The 25,385-nt window shown below is 38.1% G+C and overlaps 1 protein-coding gene and 1 long non-coding RNA gene across 2 annotated transcripts; one reads left to right on the forward strand and one right to left on the reverse strand.

The window, feature by feature from the left end:
• Positions 1-3,255: 3,255 nt before the first annotated feature.
• On the reverse strand, positions 3,256-4,085 carry LOC127553725 (uncharacterized). Its single transcript, XR_007951813.1, has 2 exons — positions 3,993-4,085; positions 3,256-3,610 (listed from the first exon to the last, which is right to left on the reverse strand). It is a non-coding gene; the product is annotated as an uncharacterized LOC127553725 (long non-coding RNA).
• Positions 4,086-5,980: 1,895 nt separating this feature from the next.
• Positions 5,981-7,688, forward strand: LOC127553717 (histone H2A-beta, sperm-like). The gene is made up of 2 exons (XM_051984647.1): positions 5,981-6,079; positions 6,188-7,688. The coding sequence occupies exon 2, from the start codon at positions 7,152-7,154 to the stop codon at positions 7,581-7,583; it is 432 nt and encodes a 143-aa protein (XP_051840607.1). The 5' UTR covers positions 5,981-6,079; positions 6,188-7,151; the 3' UTR covers positions 7,584-7,688.
• The last annotated feature ends 17,697 nt before the right edge of the window (positions 7,689-25,385 follow it).

Here is a 25,385-nt window from a genome sequence, read left to right on the forward strand (position 1 = left end):
TAAAGGAGACAGAGTACTTCAGAAAAACCTGATAAGAGGACACTTACCTAGGAGAGTATATTAGGTAAATCTTCGAGGAGAACGTGGCATCTGAATTTGATGAGAATGATTCAACAGGGAGAGAGATGAGGAATGGCTTGTCACAGGTTTAGATTTGAAAGGAACCTTCGGGACCTGACTTCATGAAAGGGGGCAGGAAGGAAGGGATGTGGAGGTGGAAGGAGGAAATGGAAAGGGGCTTAGGCGTCAGAAGAGAAGCAGCAGGAGGGGCCTTCCATAATGAAGAAGTTGGGAGAGTGTTCATGATTCCTGTTCATTGCAGAGAAGCCTGGGGACTGCCCAAATTTCCGCCAGGTGTTGTCAGATAAAACTGAGTGTAAATACATGTGCAATGGTGATTCCAGCTGTTCCCAAGACATGAAATGCTGCCCACAAGGCTGCAACTGGCAGTGTATGAACACTACCCTAGGTAAGAGAATATGGTTCCTTATGGGAGGGGACCCTGTCCATGGTACTATGGGGACTAAGACTTTGGGGTTTCCCAGTTAGGATTCCTTGAAAGCTATGGGAAGGGAGGTAGGTAGATGGGTATTCGGAAGTGGAGGCAGTTCTCAGGGTACTCCTGCTCACTCCAGCTCCCCTAGATCAAGGAAGGCTGCCTGGAAGAGATATAACCACCTCATCCCACCCCAGACTTGGGAACAAGTACAAACAGAAGGAGGGTAGGTAGGGCAGCATAGGAGAAGGAAGCCACCACTGGTTCTGTTCTCTTCCAGAGAAAGACGGCAGGTGCCCCCAGGCTACCTTTTCTTCCTCCTCCTCTGAGGAGCGCCATCTCAATCGGCTTTGCCCTAAGACATGCTACTCTGACCTGGACTGCGATGGGGAGGCCAAATGTTGTGCCAGCTCCTGCGGCCGAACCTGTACCATGCCGATCAGAGGTAATCGTGATCCCTATGTGTGTTTCCAAAGCAAGTTTACAATTTCTAAGGTGCTTGCCTTTCTGAGTTTTTCTAGGTGGTACAGTGGATAGAATCTGCTGTGCCTGAAGTTTAATTACTTGAATTAAAATCTTGCCTCAGACATTTAATAGCTGTGTGACCTGTGGCAAATCATTTAAACTTTCTGAGCCTCAGTTTCCCTATCTGCAAAATGGGAATAATAATAGCACTTCCCTCTGTGAAGATCAAATACTATTTTTAAGTACTTCCAAAATCTTAAAATGCTATAAAAATGTTAAAATTTCCTTAAAATAACCTGGAAGACATAAATGTTAAGTAGCATTTACCCCAATTTTATTGTTGGGAACTTGAAAGTCAATGACTCATGCATGAGCACAGAACTGGTGAAGTGGCAGAGCTGGGACTCAGACGCCAACCCAGAGGATCCTAGATACATCTTGGCCCTAGATACAAATTTCCGAAAGTTGGACTGGCTCCCTTGGAACCGCTGATGAAGCTGACCCAGTTCTACAGTGAGTGAGATCATCCTTTCTCCTAGTATGATTCAAGATCTTACATCCTGCTCTGTAGAACTAATCCAGTGTTTGATCTTTCCAGTCCGTATGAGCATTTGCACTGTGCTCTGCCTGACACATGTGGACATCTCAGCATGTGTAGTCTACTAACCCTATGGTTTGGTGGGCTGGTGAGCTCAAAGTGACTGCATTTTAAAAGCCCATCTAGAGTAGATGACCATCTCTTTACAGAGTTGAGAGCGCTCTTAAAGGTCATCAAACCCAACCATACCTCTCATTTTACAGATGAGGAAATTAATCAAGGCCCACAGGATGAGTGACTTGCTTAAGGCCACATAGGGAGTCGAGGAAGAGTCAGGTTTGGAACTCATGTCCTCTGGCTTGAGAAAAATGAAATTCTTTCTACACTGGGTTACATTCCCTTTCACAAAGTCTCTTATTTCTATTAGCCCTTTCAAGTTTGCTAAATGCTTTCTCCCCCCATCCTTCACTTCCATGTTCTATGCAGTAGACAACAAAGGAAAGAGGAAGGAAGAGAAAGGAAAAAAGGTAGGAATGAGGAAAAGAGGGAAGGAAGGAAGAAAGGAAGGAGGGAGGGAGGGAAGCAAAGAAGGAAGAAAAAAGGAAGAAGAGTGAATGAAGGAAGGAAATGAAGGTAGGAAAGAAGGGATGGCGGAAGGGAGGGAGGAAGGAAGGAAGAGAGTGAGGAGAGAGGGAGGGAGGAAGAAAAAAAGGAAAGAGAAAAAGGAAGAGAGGGAAGGGAGGGAGGGAGGGAAGCAAAGAAGGAAGAAAAAAGGAAGGAGAGCGAATGTAGGAAGGAAATGAAGGTAGGAAAGAAAAAATGGCGGGAGGGAAGGAGGAAGGAAGAAAGAAAGGAAGGAAGGGAGAGAGAGAGGGAGGAAGGGAGAAAGAAAACAGGGAAAGAGAAAAAGGAAGAGAGGGAAGGAAGGAAGGGAAGGAGGGAGGAAGGAAGGAAGAAAAGAGGGAAGGAAGGAAAGAAGGGAGATAGGGAAGAAGGAAGGAAGGAAAATAAGGATTTACTAAGTACTCACCATGTACTAGGCACTATACTAAATGCCTTACAATTATCTCAGTTGATACTCATAATAACCTGGGGAGGTATGTACTATTATCCTCATTTTGCAGATGAGGAAACTTAACTTAGTTTAAGTGAGCTTAAGTAATTTTCCCAAAGTCACACAGCTGGTAAATGAGGTTAGATTTAACTCCAGGCCCGGACCCTGTGTTTGTACCACCCAGATGAAGGAACTGGGATTGATTTCTTTCCTACCCACTTAGGGGCAGCAAGAAATAACACAATGTTGCCCCCAGTAAGGAAGTATTCTGCAAAAAATAAAATCTCCTCCTTCCAGGAATTCTGTGTGAGCACAAGAGCCATGAATGATATGGGTTTGCTGCTCAGTCGGGCCTGGGACCATCCTTGCCACCTTCTTTGTCCCCTTGCAGGCATAGTAAGGGAAGGGAGAGGTGGTGGTAGAGTGATTATCTGGGTGCCTGAATGAGCAGCAAACATAGTTCTTCTCTGGCTCCTCTCCTTCTCTGAGACTGGGGTGTCCACTCTGGCACTTTGGAGGCGCTTCAATGCCAGGCTAAGGAGCTCAATCCTGGATTCTGGGGGCAGAAGAGATGCGTTGAAAGCTCTCAGGCAACTGAATGGTTGCATGATGGATTCAATGTTTTAGGGAAATGAAGTTGGTGGGAGTTTGGGAAGAGCCTGGAGGCAAGAGGGTCAAGTGAGGCTGGTTCAGGGACTGGCATGAAAAGGAAGGAAAAGGGACTTTATTCCCTAACACTTAGACCTATTGTTTCTGTCCTGAGATCACCTTCCTGATGGCCTTTTGTGGGCTTGTCACTAAAATGCTATTTCCCTCCCCTAGAGTATTTCTGGGTCCTGTCCCTCAGCATCCCCAGGATCATAATTGCTGCAAAGCCCCCAGCCAGATCTAAATTCTCTGTTCTGTGCTAACTCCCTAAATGAAGGACTTCAGATCCAATGAGCATTGATGGCAGATGCTGGGAGGGAGCCAGAGGATATTTAGTATAAAGGGAGCCTTTTAGTGGCTCCTGCAGATCAGCAGAGGTCAAAAAGGCGACACTGGGGATGAACGCAACCTGAAGAAAAAAATTGTATAATGTGCATTAATGCCACGATTTTTAAAAATTACATCCTTTGAATACAAGACTTTGAACTTTCGATTCCAAATTCATCACTCAACTATATTCCCTGTGCCTCTCATAATTTTCTGGCAATGAAACCTTTCCAATTGCTTCATGCAGATAATAGACTCCAACCCTGACAGAAGTGACTTCTCCTTATAGCCACTCTCCTGCAAGGCTGATTTTAGGCAGACCCCATCTGATCCCTTCTGGTAACAAGACTACTTATTCTCCGTGCCTCTCACCCATTGTCCCCCTCCCTTCTTCCCCCCACAGTTAAGTCTGGTCAGTGTCCTGCTGTGACCAAGATTTGCCCCAGGAATAACTGGATCTACACCTGTCGGTTTGATGATGATTGCCAGGGAGAGAAAAGGTGTTGTTTCTTTGGCTGTGGTCGGAGGTGTATGGAGCCTTTGCGAGGTAAGAATGAGCTAGCGAATCTTAGTGTGTCAGTTCCTCGGATGCTGCATTGGGTGACCACCAAGAAGCACAAAAGTACTGTTCTTTTCTCAATGCGGAACTTACCATTTTGCTGCAAACTCGGTACTTGGAATCTGTATCAAGTAAAAGTGAATACTCAATTCTAGGAACTCTCAATTTAGGACTGTCTCGAGGCAGTCTAATGGGAAAAACTAATCTGGAAACATCAGATGACTGGGGTTTAAGTCCTAGCCCATTTACTGTGGAGTATTTGTGTAGTAAGATTATATTATGCCTTCTCAGGCTTATTAAGTAGAGTGCTTTGTAAATCTTTGTAATCACATGTAAACAGGAGTCATCATCATCATCATCATCATCATCATCATCATCATCATTATTATATTACAATTACCTAATAATCTTTCTTTTCCCTATCCTCTCAGAGGTAAAAGTCCCTGAGAGCATCCATCATGGGTTGACAGAGAGATTTTAATCAATCTACCAATAAGCAATTTATTAAAGTTTTACTATGTTAGGCACTGTCCCAGGCATGGGGGAATATACTTTCTTGCATCCATTTCTAGTGTTATTTAAATTTTTGTTTTCTCTGTGACTATTACATTTCATTTCTTTGTATGTCAATGGCAATTAGTCAGTCAATTAGTATTTATTGAGCATCTGCTTTGTGCCAAGCATTGCACTGAGCATTGGGGCAGAAAAAGAAAAGAAAGCTCTCAGGTAACTCGGGGACAGTCTGACAGTTATATACAATCAAACATGCGAACAGTTAGTGGGACCTAAGGTCCCACATGCAATGAGATGGCAGAGCCCAAACTAAAAGCCAGAACTCAAGATTCTAGGGCAGTAGCATTCCCTCTGTGTCATTTCCCTCTGAAGATAGAGACCAGAACTGTATCTTCTCTGAATGGCATTAGGTTCAAAGACACTATATGTATGGTGTGTGAGGCTGATGAATATGTTTGGAAAACGAAGTGCCAGGGGACAGAGCATGAGGATCTATGGGACGCTTAGGAGTCTTTGAGAGGTTTAAGGTCAGATTGGATAAGAATGAAAAAAGGTCATCAGTTCTTCCCTGTACACTCGTCATCACCATCACCAACACATATCCAATCAATCATTTCACACATATACACACACCAACACACAGCTAATTAATCAATCCCATATACATACACCCAAACACATCTACTCTATCAATTTCTCTCTCTCTCTCCTCTTTCTCTTTTTTCTCTCTTTTTCTCTCTCTGTATCTCTCTGTTTCTCTCTCTCTCTGTCTCTCTGTTTCTCTCTCTGTGTGTCTCTTTCTTTCTCTGCTTCTCTCTTTCTCTCTGTGTGTCTGTCTGTCTGTCTTTCTCTCTCTCTCTCTCTGCTTCTCTGTCTCTCTCTGTTTCTCTCTGTCTCTGTGTCTCTGTCTCGCTCTCACTCTCTCTCGCTCTCTCTCTCTCCCCAACACACACACACCCCCCAACTCACCTTTTAGGCTTCCAGGCTGTGATGTTCCCAGGATTGGAACTATCAAAGGCAACATCTCCCTCCCCTTCCTGTCTTCTAGTCCTAGCCAGGGCTAGCTGTCATGATATGACATATGACATAAGACCATGACATGTCATAATAACACTGCTTTTTCTTTTCACCATCACCACCAATAACATTACTAGAAAGTTGTTCCTGAAGCATGTCACGTCCTTCCTCTTGATCCCTACAATATCACTGGGAAGTAGGTAAACAAAGGGCAACTATGACTATTTCTCAGAGGAGGAAGCTCCAGAGCTACGGTGTGGGATCATAGGAGCTGGACCTGAAGTGATCAAGCTCCACAGAAGCCAAGCAGCTTGCCCAGTGTAGAACAAAGGAACAGTAAGGAGCAGAGCCCTCCTTGGAACTTTTTTCTAGGACTGACTCAGCTCCTGTCCTTGAAAGCTCTCCTCCCATCCTGACTCCATCTGTGTGGTTGCAACAGATCTTGTTGCTTGAGTTTTTCGGGTTAGTTCCATAACTTCAGCCCACCTCGAGCTTCCTTCCTTGCCGTTCAGTTCCCCTGATTCTAATTCTGCAGTCAGCCCCTTTCATGTGTCTCTTTTTACTTTTCAGAGGAGCAAGAAGCAGTAACCAGACGCTTTCACCGAGAGGAAAACACCACCCCATCCCTCTAAGGACTGAACCAAGACAACACACAGCCCCGCTGGTTACTCCTTAAAGTCCAGATATCTTTTTTTCCTTGGGCTCCAACCCCTTTGGGTTAATAAAGGCATTGACTCTGAATGGTGAATGATGCCTCTTTGCTCCAACTGCCTTCTCTTTCCTTTCCTGGTCTAGCTTCTAGAGTCATAGAACCATATGATCATAGGATTTTAGAATCTAGCTACCTATTGATCATTCTATAGTTGCCCTGCCCTTGGGGAAAGAAGACATTAATATGGGAACCATTAAATACCAATACAAGAAATAAATTGCTCAATATGACAAATAGAATATAGGAATACTATGTAAATGACAGATACCCATAATAAATGAGGTGAGAATCATCACTATAGGCCATGGTGCTCAAGGAAGGCTTGCTTCATTATGAAGAAAATATGGCTAGGTACTGAAGGTTGGGTATGGAAGACAATGGAAGAGGACATGACTGGGGAGGAGATACAACAAACCATATGGCCATTAAGTACAGCATTTTGGTTAGAAGGTAATATTTGGGAAGCAATAAAAATATATTCTCTGAATAACATGATGGACCAAGGTCTGGATTTCTGAAAAAGCTAGTTTCAGTGAAAGATGGAGTACTTGCCTCCTCATGGGAAATTGTGGTCCCATCATGGGAAAAGAAGAAGTTAAAGAAAGGAGCCCAGGTAGGAAGAGTTGGCAAGAAAGGAGAAGGTAATGACATCACAACCAGCCGAGATGAGTTTCTCATCTCACAATCGGTCCTTAGCTTCCCATTGGCTATCTATGGGCCAATTGAAATTGTGAGTCTGAGTGTATAAAAGGGTCCCTGTTATGGGACCTAACACAGGTGCCTGGACGAGTTGGGGATGCTAGAAGACCTCAGGATAACGTCATGCCTGAGAAGCGATGTCATCAAGGACCTTCGCATCCCCGTGCCCGAACTCGATCACGCTCCTCAAGGGCCCAACTGCAGTTCCCCGTGAGCCGTGTGGACCGCTTTCTGCGCCAGGGCCACTATGCCCAGAGACTGGCCTCAGGTGCCCCTGTTTTCCTGGCTGCCGTGCTGGAGTACCTGACTGCTGAGATCCTAGAGCTGGCAGGCAATGCTGCCCGTGACAACCAGAAAACTCGCATTGCTCCCCGCCATGTGCAGCTGGCTGTGCGCAACGATGCTGAGCTCAACCAGCTCTTTGGCCATGTCACCATCTCCCAGGGCGCAGTCTTGCCTCGCATCCACTCAGAGCTGCTGCAGCCAACCAGCAAGGCCCGCAGCAGCCAGTGCCATGTTGGACAGCCCCATACTTATTCGGTGAAGGCCAAGTGAGCCATCTTGGAAAGAGCCCAGAATCTTATGCAGTAAACACTTCTGTTCTCTGGGTCCTCCAATTTCATCACCCCGCAAACCTATTAAAAGAAATTAAATCCAAAACAGTTTTGTTCAGACTCATCATTCTCTTTCTAAATTCCACTTCTAGAGATGTGGTCATGTGTTATAAAGAAGGAGCCGATCTCTTGTTTCTCTATGGGGATGGGTACCAAATTTCTGTAGTATAAATTGCATTTATCTGGCCTTCAAGACCTTTCACCCCATCTTCCCTACTTTCATCTCCCACCATTTGCCTAAAGGAATCCTCAGATCTATTTAGAATGATATCAAGTTGAGCAGTGATATAATTTAAGGTAGGGGAGAACTGCACATCTTTGAATGTATAAGAGGATTTAATTTAGAGGGATGAGAATGGGAACAGAGTCCAGATTTCTTAATCTCATTCCTTCTTGATCCCTAAAAGATCTAGCCCCTGCTTTCATGATCCTCTCCATCTTCTATTGATGATCTGGTTATTCAGTCATTTCGGTCACATCTGATTCTTCAGGAGCCATGGTTTTCTTGGGAAAATTATTGGAGTAGTTTGCCATGTCCTTCTCTAGTTTATTTCACAGATGAGAAACTGAGGCAAACTATTAATTTGCCCAAGATCGGACATCTAGGAAGTATCTGAAGCCAGATTTGAACTCAGGAAGATGAATCTTCTGATTTCAGGCCCAGCACTATTCACTATGCAACCTAGCTACCCCCATCTTCTAGATTATTGCATTATATGGGCTTTTAAATTTAGCATTTAGTCATTTTTGTTTTTCAAATTTGTCAGTCTGCCTTTTGAAATTTACCCTTCCCTGTTTTTACAGCAGTAAAACGCAAAGCAATACAAGGTTTCTGTCAACAAGAGTTAGAATCTAGCTGCCTGTAAAAAACCACTACACAATTGGAAAACCGAAAATTCTTTCCATCTCCTTCATTACCTAAACACGGCTTTCTTTAACATCAGTGATGCTGCATCTCTAGCATCCTGCTATCTGCTACTGGCCCTACATTTCCTCACTCACATCACAGAGCCATAAGGAGCCAAGATAGACAATGCTCTTTATGCTTCTATGTCGTTTATTATCTCTCCTCCTTTTAATAATGTAATTTAACTATACCACTCTCCCCTGATCAGCCAAACTCTTGGCATTTTCCAGTCTTTTCCTCATGATTTTGATAAGTCTTCCTCCCTTTCCTCTTAGTAATTTTGAAATTGACATTGAAGGGAATTATGCTTCTGTCATCTTCCCATTTTTCAGTCAAAACTTCTGCAAGAACCATCGCAATATGGGAGAACCCCCAAGCCTAGAACAAACTTGTATCAATTGGTAATGGTAGCACCAGAAAAATCACACTTGGTAAACACCATTTGACTGGTAAATTTGAGAAATATTCAGCCATCTTGGATGTTGAGATCCATCCTCTTGTGTTCATTACCTACTAAATTCAACATATGTTGAATCTGGCCATAAGAGGAATTTGTTGGACTGAGAGATGGTTATTACCTTCAAGCTCAATGTACCATTATAATGATTAATATAACTTGAAGAGCTACTTACAAGAATGAACATAGCTGATATAGAGATCAGGTATGATAGCATGTCAAGTTATACCTAAGTGCTAAATGGCAATAAAGTGGATATTAAGAACAGAAAAGTCAAAAAGAAATTCATCTTCCATTGGAAAAATCCCTAGCATTATGACATTTCAGCCAAAAGTTAACTACAACTCTGAGAAGCCTTCTTCTGGCTTGCCTCAAAACTTAGTAGAGAACCTAATTTGGAGTTTATTTTCATCATACCTACCCTTGCATCTCTCCAAAAGTGGTCATGAACCTAGCACTGGTAAACGCAGTTTGAGCAAGACTTAAAGACTGCTTGGACAGTTATTCTCCTAATGAAAATGGTGGAGATTGTGAGAGATGGAAGTTAGAGACCAGTGTCAGGAGTCTAGGGATAAGCAACTGTCCTGTGATATCAGTGGTGCAGAATGTCTGGTACTTTCAAGATGAAGAGAACATGTGCTCAATCTTTGAGTTGTTAGAGGAAATGACTTGAGAGTGAATTATGGTCAATTGTTTAAAAAATGTTTATTTTTTATTTATATTTTGAACCTGAATACTTGCCTGTTTTGAACTAAAATTATATTCCCTCCTACTTTGTTTCAAACATGAGTAACTGCTGCTGTCCTATCACCATATTCAGTACTGAAAGTTGTTGATGTCATTCTCATCTCTTTTTGTTTACATCATAATAAGATTGTATTTCAAATATCTAAGAAAGTGAGATTTTTATCCTTTTTTTTTTACAGTACTGCATTTGAAAAGATATTTTGTTGGTTACTATTTTAATCGTCTTCACATTTTTATGGCAAAATTATATTTTAAAAGGTATTGAAAACATCAAATATCAGTAATATATTCCACTTCTTAACTCTATAAAATAAGTTCAATACAAAATTCACATTTTTTCCTGTCCTGATCAATTCCTACCCTTATACTAGGATACAGAAGGTACTGACCCTTTTTCAAATACCCTAACTATACTAGCAGTGTGACCCTGGGCAAGTCACTTAACCCCAATTGCCTCAGGGGAAAAAAAAAAAGCAAATCTCCTAACCATTCAGTTCCTCACTTATTTCCTCCTTGTTTCCTCCTTATTTCCTCTCCTTCTTCACTTCTACTTATTTCCCATAAGCTAATCCTGTATTTCACTTCAACTATAATCAAAGATGGTGTCATATCCTTGATCTTATCACCATCCTCAAATATGCTATCTCGGTGTACAGGAATTCTGAAATTCCTTTATCCAACCATAATCTATTGACTTTCCACCTCTGCCTCTCATCCAATTACCTCTCTCTCTCCCTCTGCCTTCCTTTACCAGACACTGCTCTTCATATACTCTGTGATTGATGATCTCTAGAATCCTTAATTTCTCCTTTAAGCCATCTCCCAAGCACTAGTTACTTTCTCCTCTTTTTCCCATCTTAACCACTTGGTGAACCAACTCTGCACTATTCCCTTCTGTTCAATACTTAACCCTTTATCATTTCACTGACTGCATCTTGCCAAGCTTCAGCCTTGGATCACTTAGCATCTGCTTCCTTCCCTCCTATGCATATGCTGCTGAATGAAGGTGGAGAGAATTACACAATCGTTTTGATTAGGTTCACTCCAAATTTGTTACACAGCCTCAATTAGGCAATCCTACTAGACCTCCATTATAAACTCACTTTTCATTCCTCTTCAGTTTTCTATGGCTCCTCCTTTTCTCACCTTCTCATCTGAGAATCTTGCCTCATTTTTGATAATAGTATTTTATTTTTTCAAATAGATGCAAAGTTAGTTTTCAACATTCACCTTTGCAAAATTTTATGTTCTAAATTTTTCTCACTCTTCTTTCCTTTTCTTCTCCAAGATAGCAAGTGATCTCTGATGTAGATTAATCATGTGCAATCATCTCATATTTTACAAAAGAAATTGAGTGTTGGTCCTTTTCTCTTACACTCTCACATGCTTTCTTCTGTTATCTCCTCCTTCAGCCCTGTCTCATACGGTGAGGTACCTTTCTTATCCAGGCTAATAGCCACTCTATTCTATCATGTTCCTTTAACAAGTTGTCATCACCTCTGTCCTCCCTTCTCTGTCAACAATTTTCAGTCTCTTCCTTTCTATTGGTTCATTCCCTGGTATCTACAAACATACTCATGTCTCACTCCATCCTCAAAAATAAAAAAACTCTCCCTTAATAATTCTCACCCTACTATTGTTCTGTATCTCTTCTGTTCTTTATGGCTAAACTTGTAAAGGACATCTACAAAAGCTAATTCCATTTCTCGCTAACTCTTAGTCCCTCACATTTTCAGCTTCTGGGGGTCAACTACGTGGGAAAGGAGATAGAGCACTGGCCCTGGAGTCAGGATGGACCTGAGTTCAAAAGCAGCCTCAGACACTTCACACTTAATAGCTATGTGACCTTGGGCAAGCCACTTAAGCCCAGAAGCAAAACAAAACAAACAAAACAATATTTTCAGTTTCTGACCTCATCTTTCCATGGAATTATTCTCTCCAAAGTAACCAGTAATTTCTAAATTGCCAAAACCAAAAGCTTTTTCTCAATCTTCATACTCCTTGACCTCTCTATGGTTTTTGACAGTGTGATTGCCCTCTCCTTGAAACTCTCTTCTCTCTGTGTTTTTGGGATAACATCTCTCCTGGTTTTCCTCCTACCTAGCTGACTGTTCTTTCTCTGTTTCCATTGCTGGATCCTCATCCCTGTAATGTTCTGTAACTGTCCTACAGGGCTGTGTGCTAGAACCTCTTCTTTTCTCTCTCTACATTACTTTATTTGTGAGCTCATCAGGTCCCATGGATTTAATCTTGCCTGAAACTCTCTGCTGATTTCCAATCTTGCATCTCCAACTGTCTTTCAGACATCTCAAAGTGGACATTTTAAACTAAATATATTCAAAAACAGAACTCTTTATCTTTTCCCCTCCTACCTTCTCTTTACTTTACAGAGCAATACCAAGTTCCCTGTCCCTCACATGTATAATCTGGGAGTCATCCTGGACTTCTCACTATCTCACCCCCCCCATCCAAGCTGTTGTCAAGGTTTGTCGATTTTGTCTTTGCAATATCTCTCAAATAACTCTCTTTTCTTGGCTCTGACACTGCCACAACTCTTATGTAGGATCCAATCACCTCAGATCTGGATTATTGCAATAATTACTGGTGGGTCTGCCTGCTCCAAGTCTCTCCCCAGTCCAGTCCATCCCTCATTCAGCCCTTAAATTGAGTTTCCTAAAGTGGAAGTCCAACTATATTACCCTTCTATACTCAAAAGATTTCAGTAGTAAATATCTATAATCCTTATTGACTTGATCCTTTCAAATGTATTTAATTATATTTCACAAAGTAAAGTTTTTTAATCTGGATGTATAGGCTTAAAATTTTGTACTACTGTTAAATGAGTGGTTACAACTTGTTAATGAAGCTAAAAGTATGGGAATTAGTATATATAATTTTTGTCAAACTAAGTTAAAATAATGTGGGAAGATTTGGAAAAATGAATGGTAAAATTAAAAGAATGAGCTGCCAATAAGATAGAATTTCAGTTCTATCAGTTCAATTTAGAAATTCAATTAATAGTATGAATCTATTATCTAACTGCAGCTTTAAAAACTATACTGCTTTCTTGGCTTGTATATTTTAAAGATGTCTTGAGGTGTTTAGAGAAATAAGGAAGACACTGAAGTGAAAGATTCTTTGAGAGAGGGTAGTAAGCTTGTCAAGATAAAAGTTATTAAATAGATAATATTGCAACTAGCACAACTGGAATGGGATGAAAATGGACCATTTTTAATGATATTAAACTAAATTGAAGTCTTATAAAACTGAATTCTGTTATTTTGAGTTGTAAAATAAAAGCAAAATATTTTATTTAAATATAGACACTATACATAATATTTATAGATTATGTATATTCATGTTGATGATTGTTCTGATCTCACAATTATTTGAATTTTCCAACTCCTATGACTTTTCTATTCTATTCATCTCAGTCAGGGTGGTCATACTTTAGGCATCAATAGAAATTAAATCCAACTTTATTATCTCATATTCTCCTCTCTTTTACCTCTTCTACTGACTTATTCTTTTCATATTTATTTGTTGAATTTATAATGTGCAGTCTCTTGATTCCTCCTTATTCATCCAAACTTGAACTGGATTCATGCTTGTCCATGGTGGAAATCCTTCATTTGTTAACCTTCAATTTGCCTCCTTCGGTTTCTTTCTCCTTATCCTGTCAACCCTTCATACCTAAATATCTTCTATAAATGCTGATGAGAGATATCTCAAAACCATCTTGACTGGATCTTCTACTAACTTAAATTTTCTAACTATGACAAGATCACCTTCTTAAACCTCAGTTACCTTGTCCATAAAATGGAGATGACTATACTTACATTATATCCTTTATTGAGAATGAAGCATTTTGTGAACTTTAAAATGCTACTTAAAAAACAGCTCATTATCAACAGAGTTGATGACCTATCATAGAGCTGCAAGTCTCCAAATTAAATAAATTTTCACTTTGATAAGAAACAGAACATTTTTTTAAGACATATGAACATTTTAACCATATCTATGGGTGAACAGAAATTGCCCACTGTGAACAGATCAACTTCCTTAAGTGAGTAAATAAACACTGGGGAATAATTGTCCTGATACAAATAAGTATACCAGTGATTCAAGTCTACTCTAAAGCAATTATGATGAAAAATGCTATCCATACCCAGAGAAAGAATTGATTGTATCTTACTACAGATTGAAGCATACTTTAAAAAAAACTTTTATTTTTCTTAAGATATTTCTTTTTTTGGAGGGAGTATCTGTGTTTTCTTTTGCAACATGACTGTTATGGAAATGTTTTGCATAAGGGTGAGAGGGAGGAAGGGAAAGAGTCTGTCATGCAAAGTTTTAGAAACAAAGGTATAAAAAAGTTTTAAACATAACTGGAAAAATACAACACATTCACACATATATATTATATATAATATCACATTATATATAATATATATAATAAATATACATTTATTTGGTGCATATGTGTATATATATGCATATATTATATATACATATATATACATATGCACCAAATAAATGTACAATTACACTTGTATTGGATCAATATCTTTCAATGTATAAATCCTTCTGTACTTTAGGACTGTCTAGCCTTTTCAAAGTCTCAATCTTCCCCCGTCCCCTTCCCTTCTTCCTTCCATTTCTTTTTTCATCTCTTCTTTTTCTTTCCTTTTCTCTTTCCAATAGTACATGCTAAAGACTCTAGGTTAATCCTATTACTCATCTCTACCATCATTATTTTCATTCCAATTCTCACTCTTTATTGATATAATTGAGACTATTTGACATGAATTTCCTTAAGGATAATAATAATGATGATGGCGGACATATTGTTATTGTTGTTGAGTCATTTTCAGTTGTGTACAACTCTCTATGAATCCATTTGAGGTTTTCTTGGCAAAGACACTGGAGAGGTTTGCCATTTCCTTCTCCATCAATAGTAATAGTAGCTAACATTTATGGCATTTTTACTATATGCTAGGCACTATACTAATTAATCACTTCACAATTATTACTTCAATGATTCTCAAAACAACTATGATAAGTTGGTACTCTCATTTTACAGTTGAAGAAACTGGTGTAAATGGAAGTTAAATCTCAGTTTCTTCACTTACCCTGTCCCTCCTCCTAGTACTCCAAAGGGGCACCCTTCTCTTTGACAAAGCTAACCTTTCCAAAATGATCTTTTTCTAGCTATTATTCTCCTCTTTTGGGGAAGTTGAACTTGAGAATGAATTCTGGGGTCACACACAAATTCATATACTAGAAACTACAGTAGACTCGGAAACTCAGAAATTCCCACCACACATTTTGCCCCTCTCAGGTACAAGCAGTTATGCTATAAAGCAATATAAACATTCCTAAGAATCACTAGGCTATGCAAAAATTGTAAAATAAAAACCACAGAATTTATAGGGAAAATGGAGGTCACATCATCAGTGACACAATAAAAAAAGACAGGAACCAAATAAAAATTGTAGCATAATTTTATATATGTTATTGGTTTAACTTACCAAAGTTTGTGTCTACAGATGACTCTTTCAACTTGGGATATTGAATGGGTTCTTGGACTTTTGTTTTATTTTGGTTATTTATTTAATGTTTTTACCGATTATATTTAAAACAATTTTTTACATTTGTTTTTAAAACTTTTGAGTTCCAGATTCTCTCCCTTACAGCCATTTGCAACCCCCATTAAGAAACAAAATGTGAAGTTACACAAAACATTTCTAAAACATGTTGTGAAAGAAAACATTGCTCTCCCACCCTAAAAAAAAAAGCCCTTAAGAAAAATAAAGCAAAATAGAGACAAAGAGGGGGTGTTTTCATCTGCATTCAGAGACAATTCTGTCCTTCTCTGGAAATGAATAAATCTATTTGTACTCAAGTACAAAATTTCATATTTATCCCTACTGAATTTGATCTTGTTATATTCAGCCCAATTCTCCATGCTGTCAAGATCCAAGTGGTTCCCAGCTTTATGTATGTCACCTATAAACTTGATGAGCATAACCACTTTTGCCATCATCAAGTCTCTGATAAAATGTTAAATAGTATGAGACTAAGCAGAGATCCCTAGGGCACTCCACTGGAGACTTCCTGCCATGCTGCCGTTGAACTATAATAATTAATAATTAACCACTCTTTGAGTGCAAACATTCATGTAATTCTGAATCCATTTGATTGTATTAATGTGTAATCTATATCCCTGTTCAGCTTTCCCCAACAATAGATACTTTATTTTTTTTTAAATAACTTTTTATTGATAGAACGCATGCCAGGGTAATTTTTTACATTATTCCTTGCACTCACTTTTGTTCCAATTTTTCCCCTCTCTTCCTCCACCCCCTCCCCCAGATGGCAAGCAGTCCCTTACATGTTGAATAGGTTACAGTATATCCTAGATACAATATATGTTTGCAGAACCGAACAGTTCTCTTGTTGCACAGGGAGAATTTGATTCAGAAGATATAAATAACCCGGGAAGAAAAACAAAAATGCAAGCAGTTTATATTCATTTCCCAGTGTTCTTTCTTTGGGTGTAGCTGCTTCTGTCCATCTTTGATCAATTAAAGCTCGCTTTATTGAAGAGATACACTTCCATCAGAATACATCCTCAAACAGTATCATTGTTGAGGTATATAATGATCTCCTAGTTCTGCTCCTTTCACTTAACATCAGTTCATGTAAGTCTCGCCAGTCCTCTCTGTATTCATCCTGCTGGTCATTCCTTACAGAACAATAATATTCCATAACGTTTATATACCACAATTTACCCAGCCATTCTCCAATTGATGGGCATCCTTTCATTTTCCAGCTTCTAGCCACTACAAACAAGGCTGCCACAAACATTTTGGCACATACAGGTCCCTTTCCCTCCTTTAAGATCTCTTTGGGGCATAAGCCCAGTAGAAACACTGCGGGATCAAAGGATATGCACAGTTTGATAACTTTTTGAGCATAGTTCCAAATCGCTCTCCAGAATGGCTGGATGTGTTCACATTCCCACCAACAATGTATCAGTGTCCCTGTTTTCCCACATCCCCTCCAACATTCTGCATTATCTTTCCCTGTCACTCTAGCCAATCTGACAGGTGTGTAGTGGTATCTCAGAGTTGTCTTATTTTGCATTTCTCCGATTAATAATGATTTGAACAATAGATACTTTAGCAAAAGCATTGTTAAAATGGAGATAAGCTATTTGCACAACATTCACCTCAACTACTATTTTAGTGATTCTGTCCAAAAAAAGAAAGAAAAGAAATAAGATTTATTCTGGCATGACCCATTCTTGGTGGTTCTTTGTAACTATAGCTTTCCTTTTGATAATGTTTGCCAACAATCTTTCATTTTGTTGATCTATGCTAGACTTTTCTGAGGAAGCAAAGTCAAGCTCTTCAGCCTCTAGTTTGCAGGTTCTGTTCTCTTTTCTTTTAGGAAATCAGGACATTTGCCTTTCTGGCACCTCTACTATTCCCAAGATATTTCCAATATCACTGAAGGTGTTAGAGGACTAGATTGTCCTTCTTCCAGAATAGTTTATTTGTAATACCCAGTTCTCCTTCTCTCAAAGTACATCATTTATTTAGTCTTACTAAAATGTAATGTTGCAAATTTCACACACATATACAAATATTTTAATAGACTATAGGATTAAACCTAATTTTTTTTTAATTTTTATTTTCCCCAGTTTTAAGTAAAAGGATTTTTTTTTGCTTATATGTGTACAGTTATTTTTTTTACATTTTCTTATGAATTATGTTCAGAGAGAAAAATCAGAATAAAAGGGGGAAAACAATGAGAGGAAAAAAAAAACAGAAGAAAAAGGAAAAAAAAGTGAAAATAGCATGTGTTGATTTACATTCAGTCTCTATAGTGCTCTCTCTGGATGCAGATGGCATTTTCCATCCAAAGTTTATTGGGATTGCCCTGATCACTGAACAATTGAGAACAAAGTCTATCATAGTTGATCACTGCACAATCTTGCTGTTGCTATATACAATGTTTTCCTGGTTCTGCTTGTTTCATTTAGCATCAATTCATGTAAATCTTTCCAGGCCTTTTTTAAAAAATCAGTCTGTTCATCATTTTTTATAGAACAATAATATTTCATTATTTTCATATACCATAATTTATTCAGCCATTTCCCAATTAATGAGCACCTACTTGTTTTCCTATTCTTTGCCACCACAAAAAGAGCTGTTACAAACATTTTTGCACATGGGGTCCTTGTCCCTCTTTTATGATTTCTTTAAGATACAGACCCAGTAGTGGTACTGAGGGATCAAAGCGCACACAGTTTTATAATCTTGTGGGCATAGTTCCAAATTGCTCTCCAGAATGTTTGCATCATTTCACAATTCCACCAACAGTGCATTACTGTCCTAGTTCTCCCACATCCCCTTTGACATCATTATTTTTTCCTGCTATTTTAGCCAATCTAAGAGGTATGAAGTAGTATCTCAGAGTTGTTTTAATTTGCATTTCTCAACTCAATAGTGATTTGTCTATAGATGGCTTTAATTTCTTCTCTGAAAATTATCTGGTCATTTCCTTTGACCATTTATCAGTTGGGGAATGACATATTCTTATAAATTTGACTCTGTTCTTAATATAATTAAGAAATGAGACCTTTATCAGAAATATGCATGTAAAACGTTCTCCCCAGCTTTTAGCTTCCCTTCTTATCTTGGCTACATTGGTGTTATTTGTGCAAAATCTTTTTAACTTAATGTAATCAAAATTGTCCATTTTGCATTTCATAATGTTCTTTGGCCATAAATTCCTCTCTTCTCCAAAGATCTCATTGTTAAACTCTCCCTTGCTCTCTTAATTTGCTTATAGTATTCACTCATTATGCCAAAATCATTGATCAATTTTGACCTTATTTTGATATGCAGTGTGAGATTGTGGGTCTTTGCTGAGTTTCTGGCATATTATTTTCCAATTTTCCCAGCAATTTTTGTGAAATAGAGAGTTCAAACCTAAATGTCTTAAAGTTTTATTTAAGGCTTTCCAATCTACCTATTTAAAAGGCAGCATAAGTGTAAGGTGGACCGAAGAGGATAAATTGGTCTTAAGGGGCTATCTTAGGGAGCCTATAACTAGAAAAATTGCAGGAGCTTAAGGAACATGTCCAAGGTGTCAAACTCCCTGATTATTTCTACCAATACAATGTCCTTAGTATAAAAGGGCACATGGACATTTTGAAGTTTTGAAATAACTGAACTAGAAAAATTGGTGACTCAGTGAATTTTTTTTCTTTTTTCAGATATATGCAAAGATAGTTTTTAACATTCAACTTTGCAAAATCTTGTGTTTTACATTTTTCTCCTCCTTCCCTCTCCCCCCTCCTCAAGACAGAAAACAATCTGATAAAGGTTAAATGTATGTAATTCTCCTAAAGATATGTTCATATTCATCATGCTGAGCAAAAAAAAAAAAAATCAGATCAAAAGGGAAAAAAACAAGTGAACAAACAACAACAAAAGGTAAAAATACTATTCTTTGATACTCAGTCTCCTTAATTCCCTCTCTGGAAGTGGATAGCACTTTCCATCACAAGTCTATTGGAATTTCCCTGAATCACCTCATTTTGAAAATCAGTGGACTTTTTCTAAAAGAGATAGCTTCTAACTCAGTCTCTTTGCTTTTGCTCTTCATGTAATAAATTATTATGTATCTATAAAGTTGGAAGATTCAGCTAGGAATTCTAATCAACTAACTCTAAGGTGGATTGTTGTTAGAGTGTGACTTAGAAACCAGTACTTCTGTTTAAACCATGAATGGTAACATTCTCACATTGTAGTGTGTGGAAGATGATCACAGAGGTATACACACACACATATACATACACACACACATGCATAAACACATACACACACACTTCTTAGCTTGAAATTGTGGGATATTTAGAAGTGTGGAGAAATGAAATGCTCTTGGGGAATGCTATGCAACTATATCAACTACTATACATACACGACAAAAACTTCTGAATGGTAATCTAGAGTTCTACATATATTCTTTATTATTATTATTATTATAGCTTTTTATTGACAAAACATATGCATAGGTAATTTTTCAACACTGACCCTTGCAAAAACTTCTGTTCCAGCTTTTCCTCTCCTTCCCTCCACTCTCTCCCCTAGATGGCAGGTAGTTCCATACTGTTAAAGTCAATGTTAAATACTATATATCTATATCTATATCTATATCTATATCTATATATATATATATATATAGTTATCTTGTCTGAATATATTCTTCACAATGGAGAAGATCCTGAATCTTTATCTTTATCTTCTCTTCTCTATTTTATATATATTTTAACAAAAGATAATTTTATCTGAAAAATAAAATAATTATATAAATATGAAATAATTCAGAAAACAGGTCAGAGTAAGTTTGTCAGAACATGCCCTGCGCTAATCTTTGAAGGATAGATGGAATTTGAATAATGGAGAGAAATTATATTTATAAGCACAGCTAGTGGAGGGCCACATGAAGGTAAAATCTCCTGACTGAGTGAGTGTGCATGGGGGGAAAAGTAGGAGAGAAGGGTTAGAGGGACTTAAAAATAAGATGATGAGATATGAACTTGAGCACAGGAAGGAGTCAAGGTAGAGACCTGGGCAATAATAGTAAGCAATGGTTTTCCCTTTGCCATCTGGCTTTACTGCAGTAGATTTGTAATAAAAGTAGTGTTTTGTCATCAGACTCCTGTCCAATGAGTCATGAGAAGCATGGGTGTTGAGGGTCACAGATAGTGGGGGAATTCTGGGTGAGGTATAAGATCCTTCAGCCCTGAGGGAACCTGCTAACAATGTCTGGTTTGGCTCCTCTTCTCCCCTAAGGGCTCTTGGCCTTCCTGAGAAGTCAGGCGGTGGTGATAAGCTATGCTGTAGTTAAAGCAGAATAATACCAAGTGGCAAAGAGTCATCTACATTCAATAGCAAGTTGTTTATGTGGTTCCCATGTGCAGTACATAGTTAGTGCATGTACAGTGTTGCTATAGTTATATAAGAGTATTTGGGTATATAAGGCTGCGAGAATTTGGAATAAATGGACTTCATGTTTGATCATCAAGTGAGTCCCACCTCATCACTCCTTTTCTAAGACCAAGGACTCGGGCTGGTACCAAGGTCCTCCAGAGAGCTAATCCAACACAACATTTGGCGCCCAACACGGGGCCCTAGAAGGTACACAACACATGGGTATTTGATGAGCCCAATCTGAGGCAGAATAAAGGTGAAGCTTTTCATTTCAGAGCATGACTAGTTCTAGTTCACTGTCCACATGGTGACACAAGGGAAAAAGCAAAAGAAGGAGAAAATTAGCATTTATTAAGTACCAACTTACTATGTGCCAGAGACTGTGCCTTAGCACTTCACAAATATCTCATTTGGTCCTCACAACATGAAGTGGGTGCAATTATTATGCTCATCTTAAAGTTGAAATCATCTATTTTTAAAAGTCAGGTTATTTGCCAGAGATCCAGGAATTGGATTCCATACCAGTTATTCTTGGACAGCTGAATCTGGTCTATCAGTACAGCCTAAAGACTCCAAAGTCCTTTGACTCCAAAGCCAATTGGGTTGTACAAGCAAGGGAGGAGACATGCTTTTGTAGAAACAACTTTAAATTATGTCTACTCTCCCCATTGACCAAGAAACTATAAAGAAGAGTAACTGTTCCTGGGTGGGAGATGGGGAGACAAGGGTGGTTTTACTTCTGTTCTTAGTTGGTGCCTCTTTAAAAAAAAACTTTTAAAAATACTGCAATGAATTTATCCATAAATGAAAATAACCTTCATTACCTTATTTCTTTTCCATTTTTCCTTTTTTCTATGGAAAGCTGACTCTGGTTCAGGAAGTAATCCTATTAGAGGCGTGCTGGCCAAAGCTTTAACAAAATTCATTTCTCAAAAACTCAACTTGCAACAACAGAATTGTCTATGTTTTTCCCCAACCTAAGTTGTCCATTTTATCTTGTATGATCCTCTCATTTGTTTGTGTCATCATGAATTCTTCTATCAATATTGATCTAAAGATAATTTCTTCCATATAGCTCTAATTTATTTTACCAGAAGTTTTAGTCAAAGAGTGAGTCTTTCTACACATACATCCCATTCATCCTTGAATCTATTTTTCAATAGAATCTCTCTCAATCAATTATCCCTTCTTTCTCTACCCCTCCTTTGATTCTTGCTTCTTTCCCTTCAAATGCATGTCTGGTTACATTATCCTTTCTACATCTCTCTCACCTCTCATCCCTTTCACTTCCGAAATGAGTAGTCTGCATTTGTTGTCCCCATCATAGATCATCAATTTAGATGTGAAAGGGATATTAAAAAGCATCAAGTACTCCCCCTTCTTTTACAGATAAAAGTATGATGTGGTGAAAAGAATATTAAACTTAGAAGTCCTGGACATAGAATTTAAATCTAGCTCTGCAACTTAGTACCTCTGTGATGCTGGCCAAGTCATTTAACCTCAAAAAGCCTCTATGTGAAGACGCTTCTTTATAGAAAATAAGAGGGTTAGACTAAGATGACTTCTGAAGTCCCTTCTAGCTCTAGAGAAAGAGTTCTTAACCTTTGTTTTGTCATGTCTAATAAAATCTATGTACTTTTCAGAAAAAATATTTCTAAATGATAAGATAAAATACATAAGATTTCCAAGGAAACCAGTTATGTTGAAATAGTTATAAAAATGTGTTTTAAAACAAACTCATAGACTCCAATAAGAACCTCTTTGCATATATGATTCAGTGATTCTATGACTTGTTACTCACAATTCAACCCCTTTGAACCACTAGTGGTAAACTACTAGTAGTAAACCACTAGTTTACAAAAACTTCCCTCTAAAAGGTCACCAATGATCTTATTAAATGTCAAATCCAAAGACAAACTTTGTTCAGCCTTAATTGTCCTTTACTTTCTAATTGCATTTGATTCAATTAACCACTCTTTCTGTTTCCATATTTTGTAGTTCCTTAGCTCCTAGGACACTGAAGCTCTTTATTGTTTTTTCTGATTCTGCCTTCATTTCTTCTCCTCTTGCTCCCCACACCTCTTTCTATACCTCAATAATCTCACCCACTTCTGTGGTTTCCATTATCATCTTTACTTACAGACAATTCCAAAACTATATTTCCATCCACATCTGTCTAAATTCAATTTAATTCAATTAAATTCCTATTAAGCACTGGAGATACAAAGGCAAAACAAAACAAAACAAAAAACAAAACCCAAAACAATAAACTATCTGCTCTCAAAAGTTCCATTTTGCTAGAGGGTAAAGTAAAATCAACACATTCACAGAGGTATAAATGAAAAATACATACAAAACAAAGGCTAGGTTTGGATATGGAGGGCACTAACATTTGGGGGAGTTAGAAAAAGCCTCTTCTAGGAAATGAACCTTGAATTTGGCCTTGAAAGATGGAAGGTATTTTTTTAATAATAGCTTTTTATTTTTCACAACACATGCAAAGATAGTTCTGAACTTCACCCTTGCAAAACTTTGTGTTACAAATTTTTCTCTTTCCCTTCTCTCCTTCCCCTTCCCCTAGACTCATATAATCCAATATAGGTTAAATGTGCAATTCTTCTAAACATATTTCTATATTTATCATGCTGCATAAGAAAAATCAGATCAAAAAGGGAAAAAATTGAGAGGGGAAAAAAAGCAAACAACCACCAAGAAAAAAAGATGAAAATAATATGTTGTGATTCACATTGAGTCTTCCTAGGTCTCTCTCTCTGTATGCAAATGGCTACATCACAAGTCTATTGGAATTGATCTGAATCACCTCACTGTTGAAAAAAGCCAAGTCCACCACAGTTGATCATCATATAATCTGTGTACAATGTTCTTTTGTTTCTACTCACTTCACTTCACTTAGCATTTATTCATGTAAGTCTCTCCAGGCCTTTCTGAAATCATCCTGCTCATCATTCTTTATAGAACAATAATATTCCATTACAGTCCTGTATCATAACTTATTCAACCATTCCCCAACTGATGGGCATCCACTCAGTTTCCAGTTCCTTGCCACTACACAAAAGGGCTGCTACAAATATTTTTATACATGTGGGTCCTTTTCCTTTTTTGGTCTTTTTGGGATACAAGCCCAATAGAAACACTGCTGGATCAAAAGGTATGCAGTTTGATAGCCCCTTGGCATACCTCCAAATTGCTCTCCAGAATGATTAGATCAGTTCACAACTTTACCAACAATGTATTAGTGTTTCAGTTTTCCCACATCCCCTCCAACATTTATCATTACCATTTCCTGTCTTCTTAACTAATCTGAGAAGTATGAAATGGTACTTCAAAATTGTCTTAATTTGCATTTCTCTAATTGTGATTTAGAGCATTTTTTTATATGACTAGAAATGACTTTAATTTGTTTGAAAAATGTTTCTTCGTAACCTTTGACCATTTATTAATTGAAGAATGATTTATATTCTTATAAATTTGAGTCAATTCTCTAGATATTTTAGAAATATCTTTATCAGAACCGTTGGAAATAATCCCCTCCCCAGTTTTCTGTTTCCCTTCTAATCCTGATTGCATTGGTTTTATTTGTACAAAACCTTTTAAATTTAATATACTTAAAATTATCTATTTTGCATTTCATAATAGTCTTTAACTCTTCTTCGGTCATAAATTCAAGAAGGGAGGTATTCTAAGGGAAGGTGGTAAGGAGGACAACTCTATTTCACTTAAATCATTGTCATTGATCCCCTTTGAAAATGAAGAATGAACAACAGCAGATATTCCTTTATAGACTCTAATTTAACTGGTTAAGTGCTACTGGGATACTAGAAGACATTGCAATGATATAAATACAAGAAAGATATTAGCTGTAAGTCATGATCTTAGAACACATAGAATGTATTAGAGAACTCCCACCCATCCATCCAGGGACATTCCTAGAACTTTGATATATTCTCTCAAGGTCCAGGTGCCTTGAGTGGGAACTAGGATAAGTACTCTCAACATTTATTAAAAAGCATGATTTAGGCAATAATAGTGAGCTGAGCAATTAACAGTGAGCCATTAGAATGGATCTAATAATAAGGGCTTGAACTTGAATATTGGACAGTGGGAATATGGTAGAAATAATGTATCATAATTAAGAATTAGACCATGCTAGGAGTGAATAATTGCCATCACCCCTCATGATTGCCATTGAATTCTCTCATAAAGAGAACTGGTCCCTGAGCCTGTTGTCATGGACTCAGGCAGTCTATCCTCAACTGCCTTGCCTCTTCCCCACTTCATTCTCTCAATGGACAGACTCAACTATTTACAATAGTACCTCTTCACTAGTTAGAAGTTTGACAGATAGGGATACACATTTTAAAAGAAAAAATACTACAAAAGGAATGAATATGGATTTTTAAAAGATTTTTAAGGGTACTACACAGGTAATCTTGGAAGACTAAAGAACAGGTTTGAAACATGTTAGAAAGTGAGGGAAATAAGTATGGCAGCAGAGGCAATGTTCACCCTCTCAATTGTCTAGTGATTAAATAAAATCCCATTAATGACCAGATTTGCTCTTGGTTGGAGACGCAAGGGGGAATGAATGAGGAAATTGGACAA

Source organism: Antechinus flavipes, chromosome 1, assembly GCF_016432865.1.
Source record: "Antechinus flavipes isolate AdamAnt ecotype Samford, QLD, Australia chromosome 1, AdamAnt_v2, whole genome shotgun sequence".
Classification (NCBI taxonomy): Eukaryota; Metazoa; Chordata; class Mammalia; order Dasyuromorphia; family Dasyuridae; genus Antechinus; species Antechinus flavipes.

Excerpts from the sequence above, each read along its gene's own strand:
- LOC127553717 (XM_051984647.1), top strand. The coding sequence starts at position 7,152 with ATGCCTGAGAAGCGATGTCATCAAGGACCTTCGCATCCCCGTGCCCGA.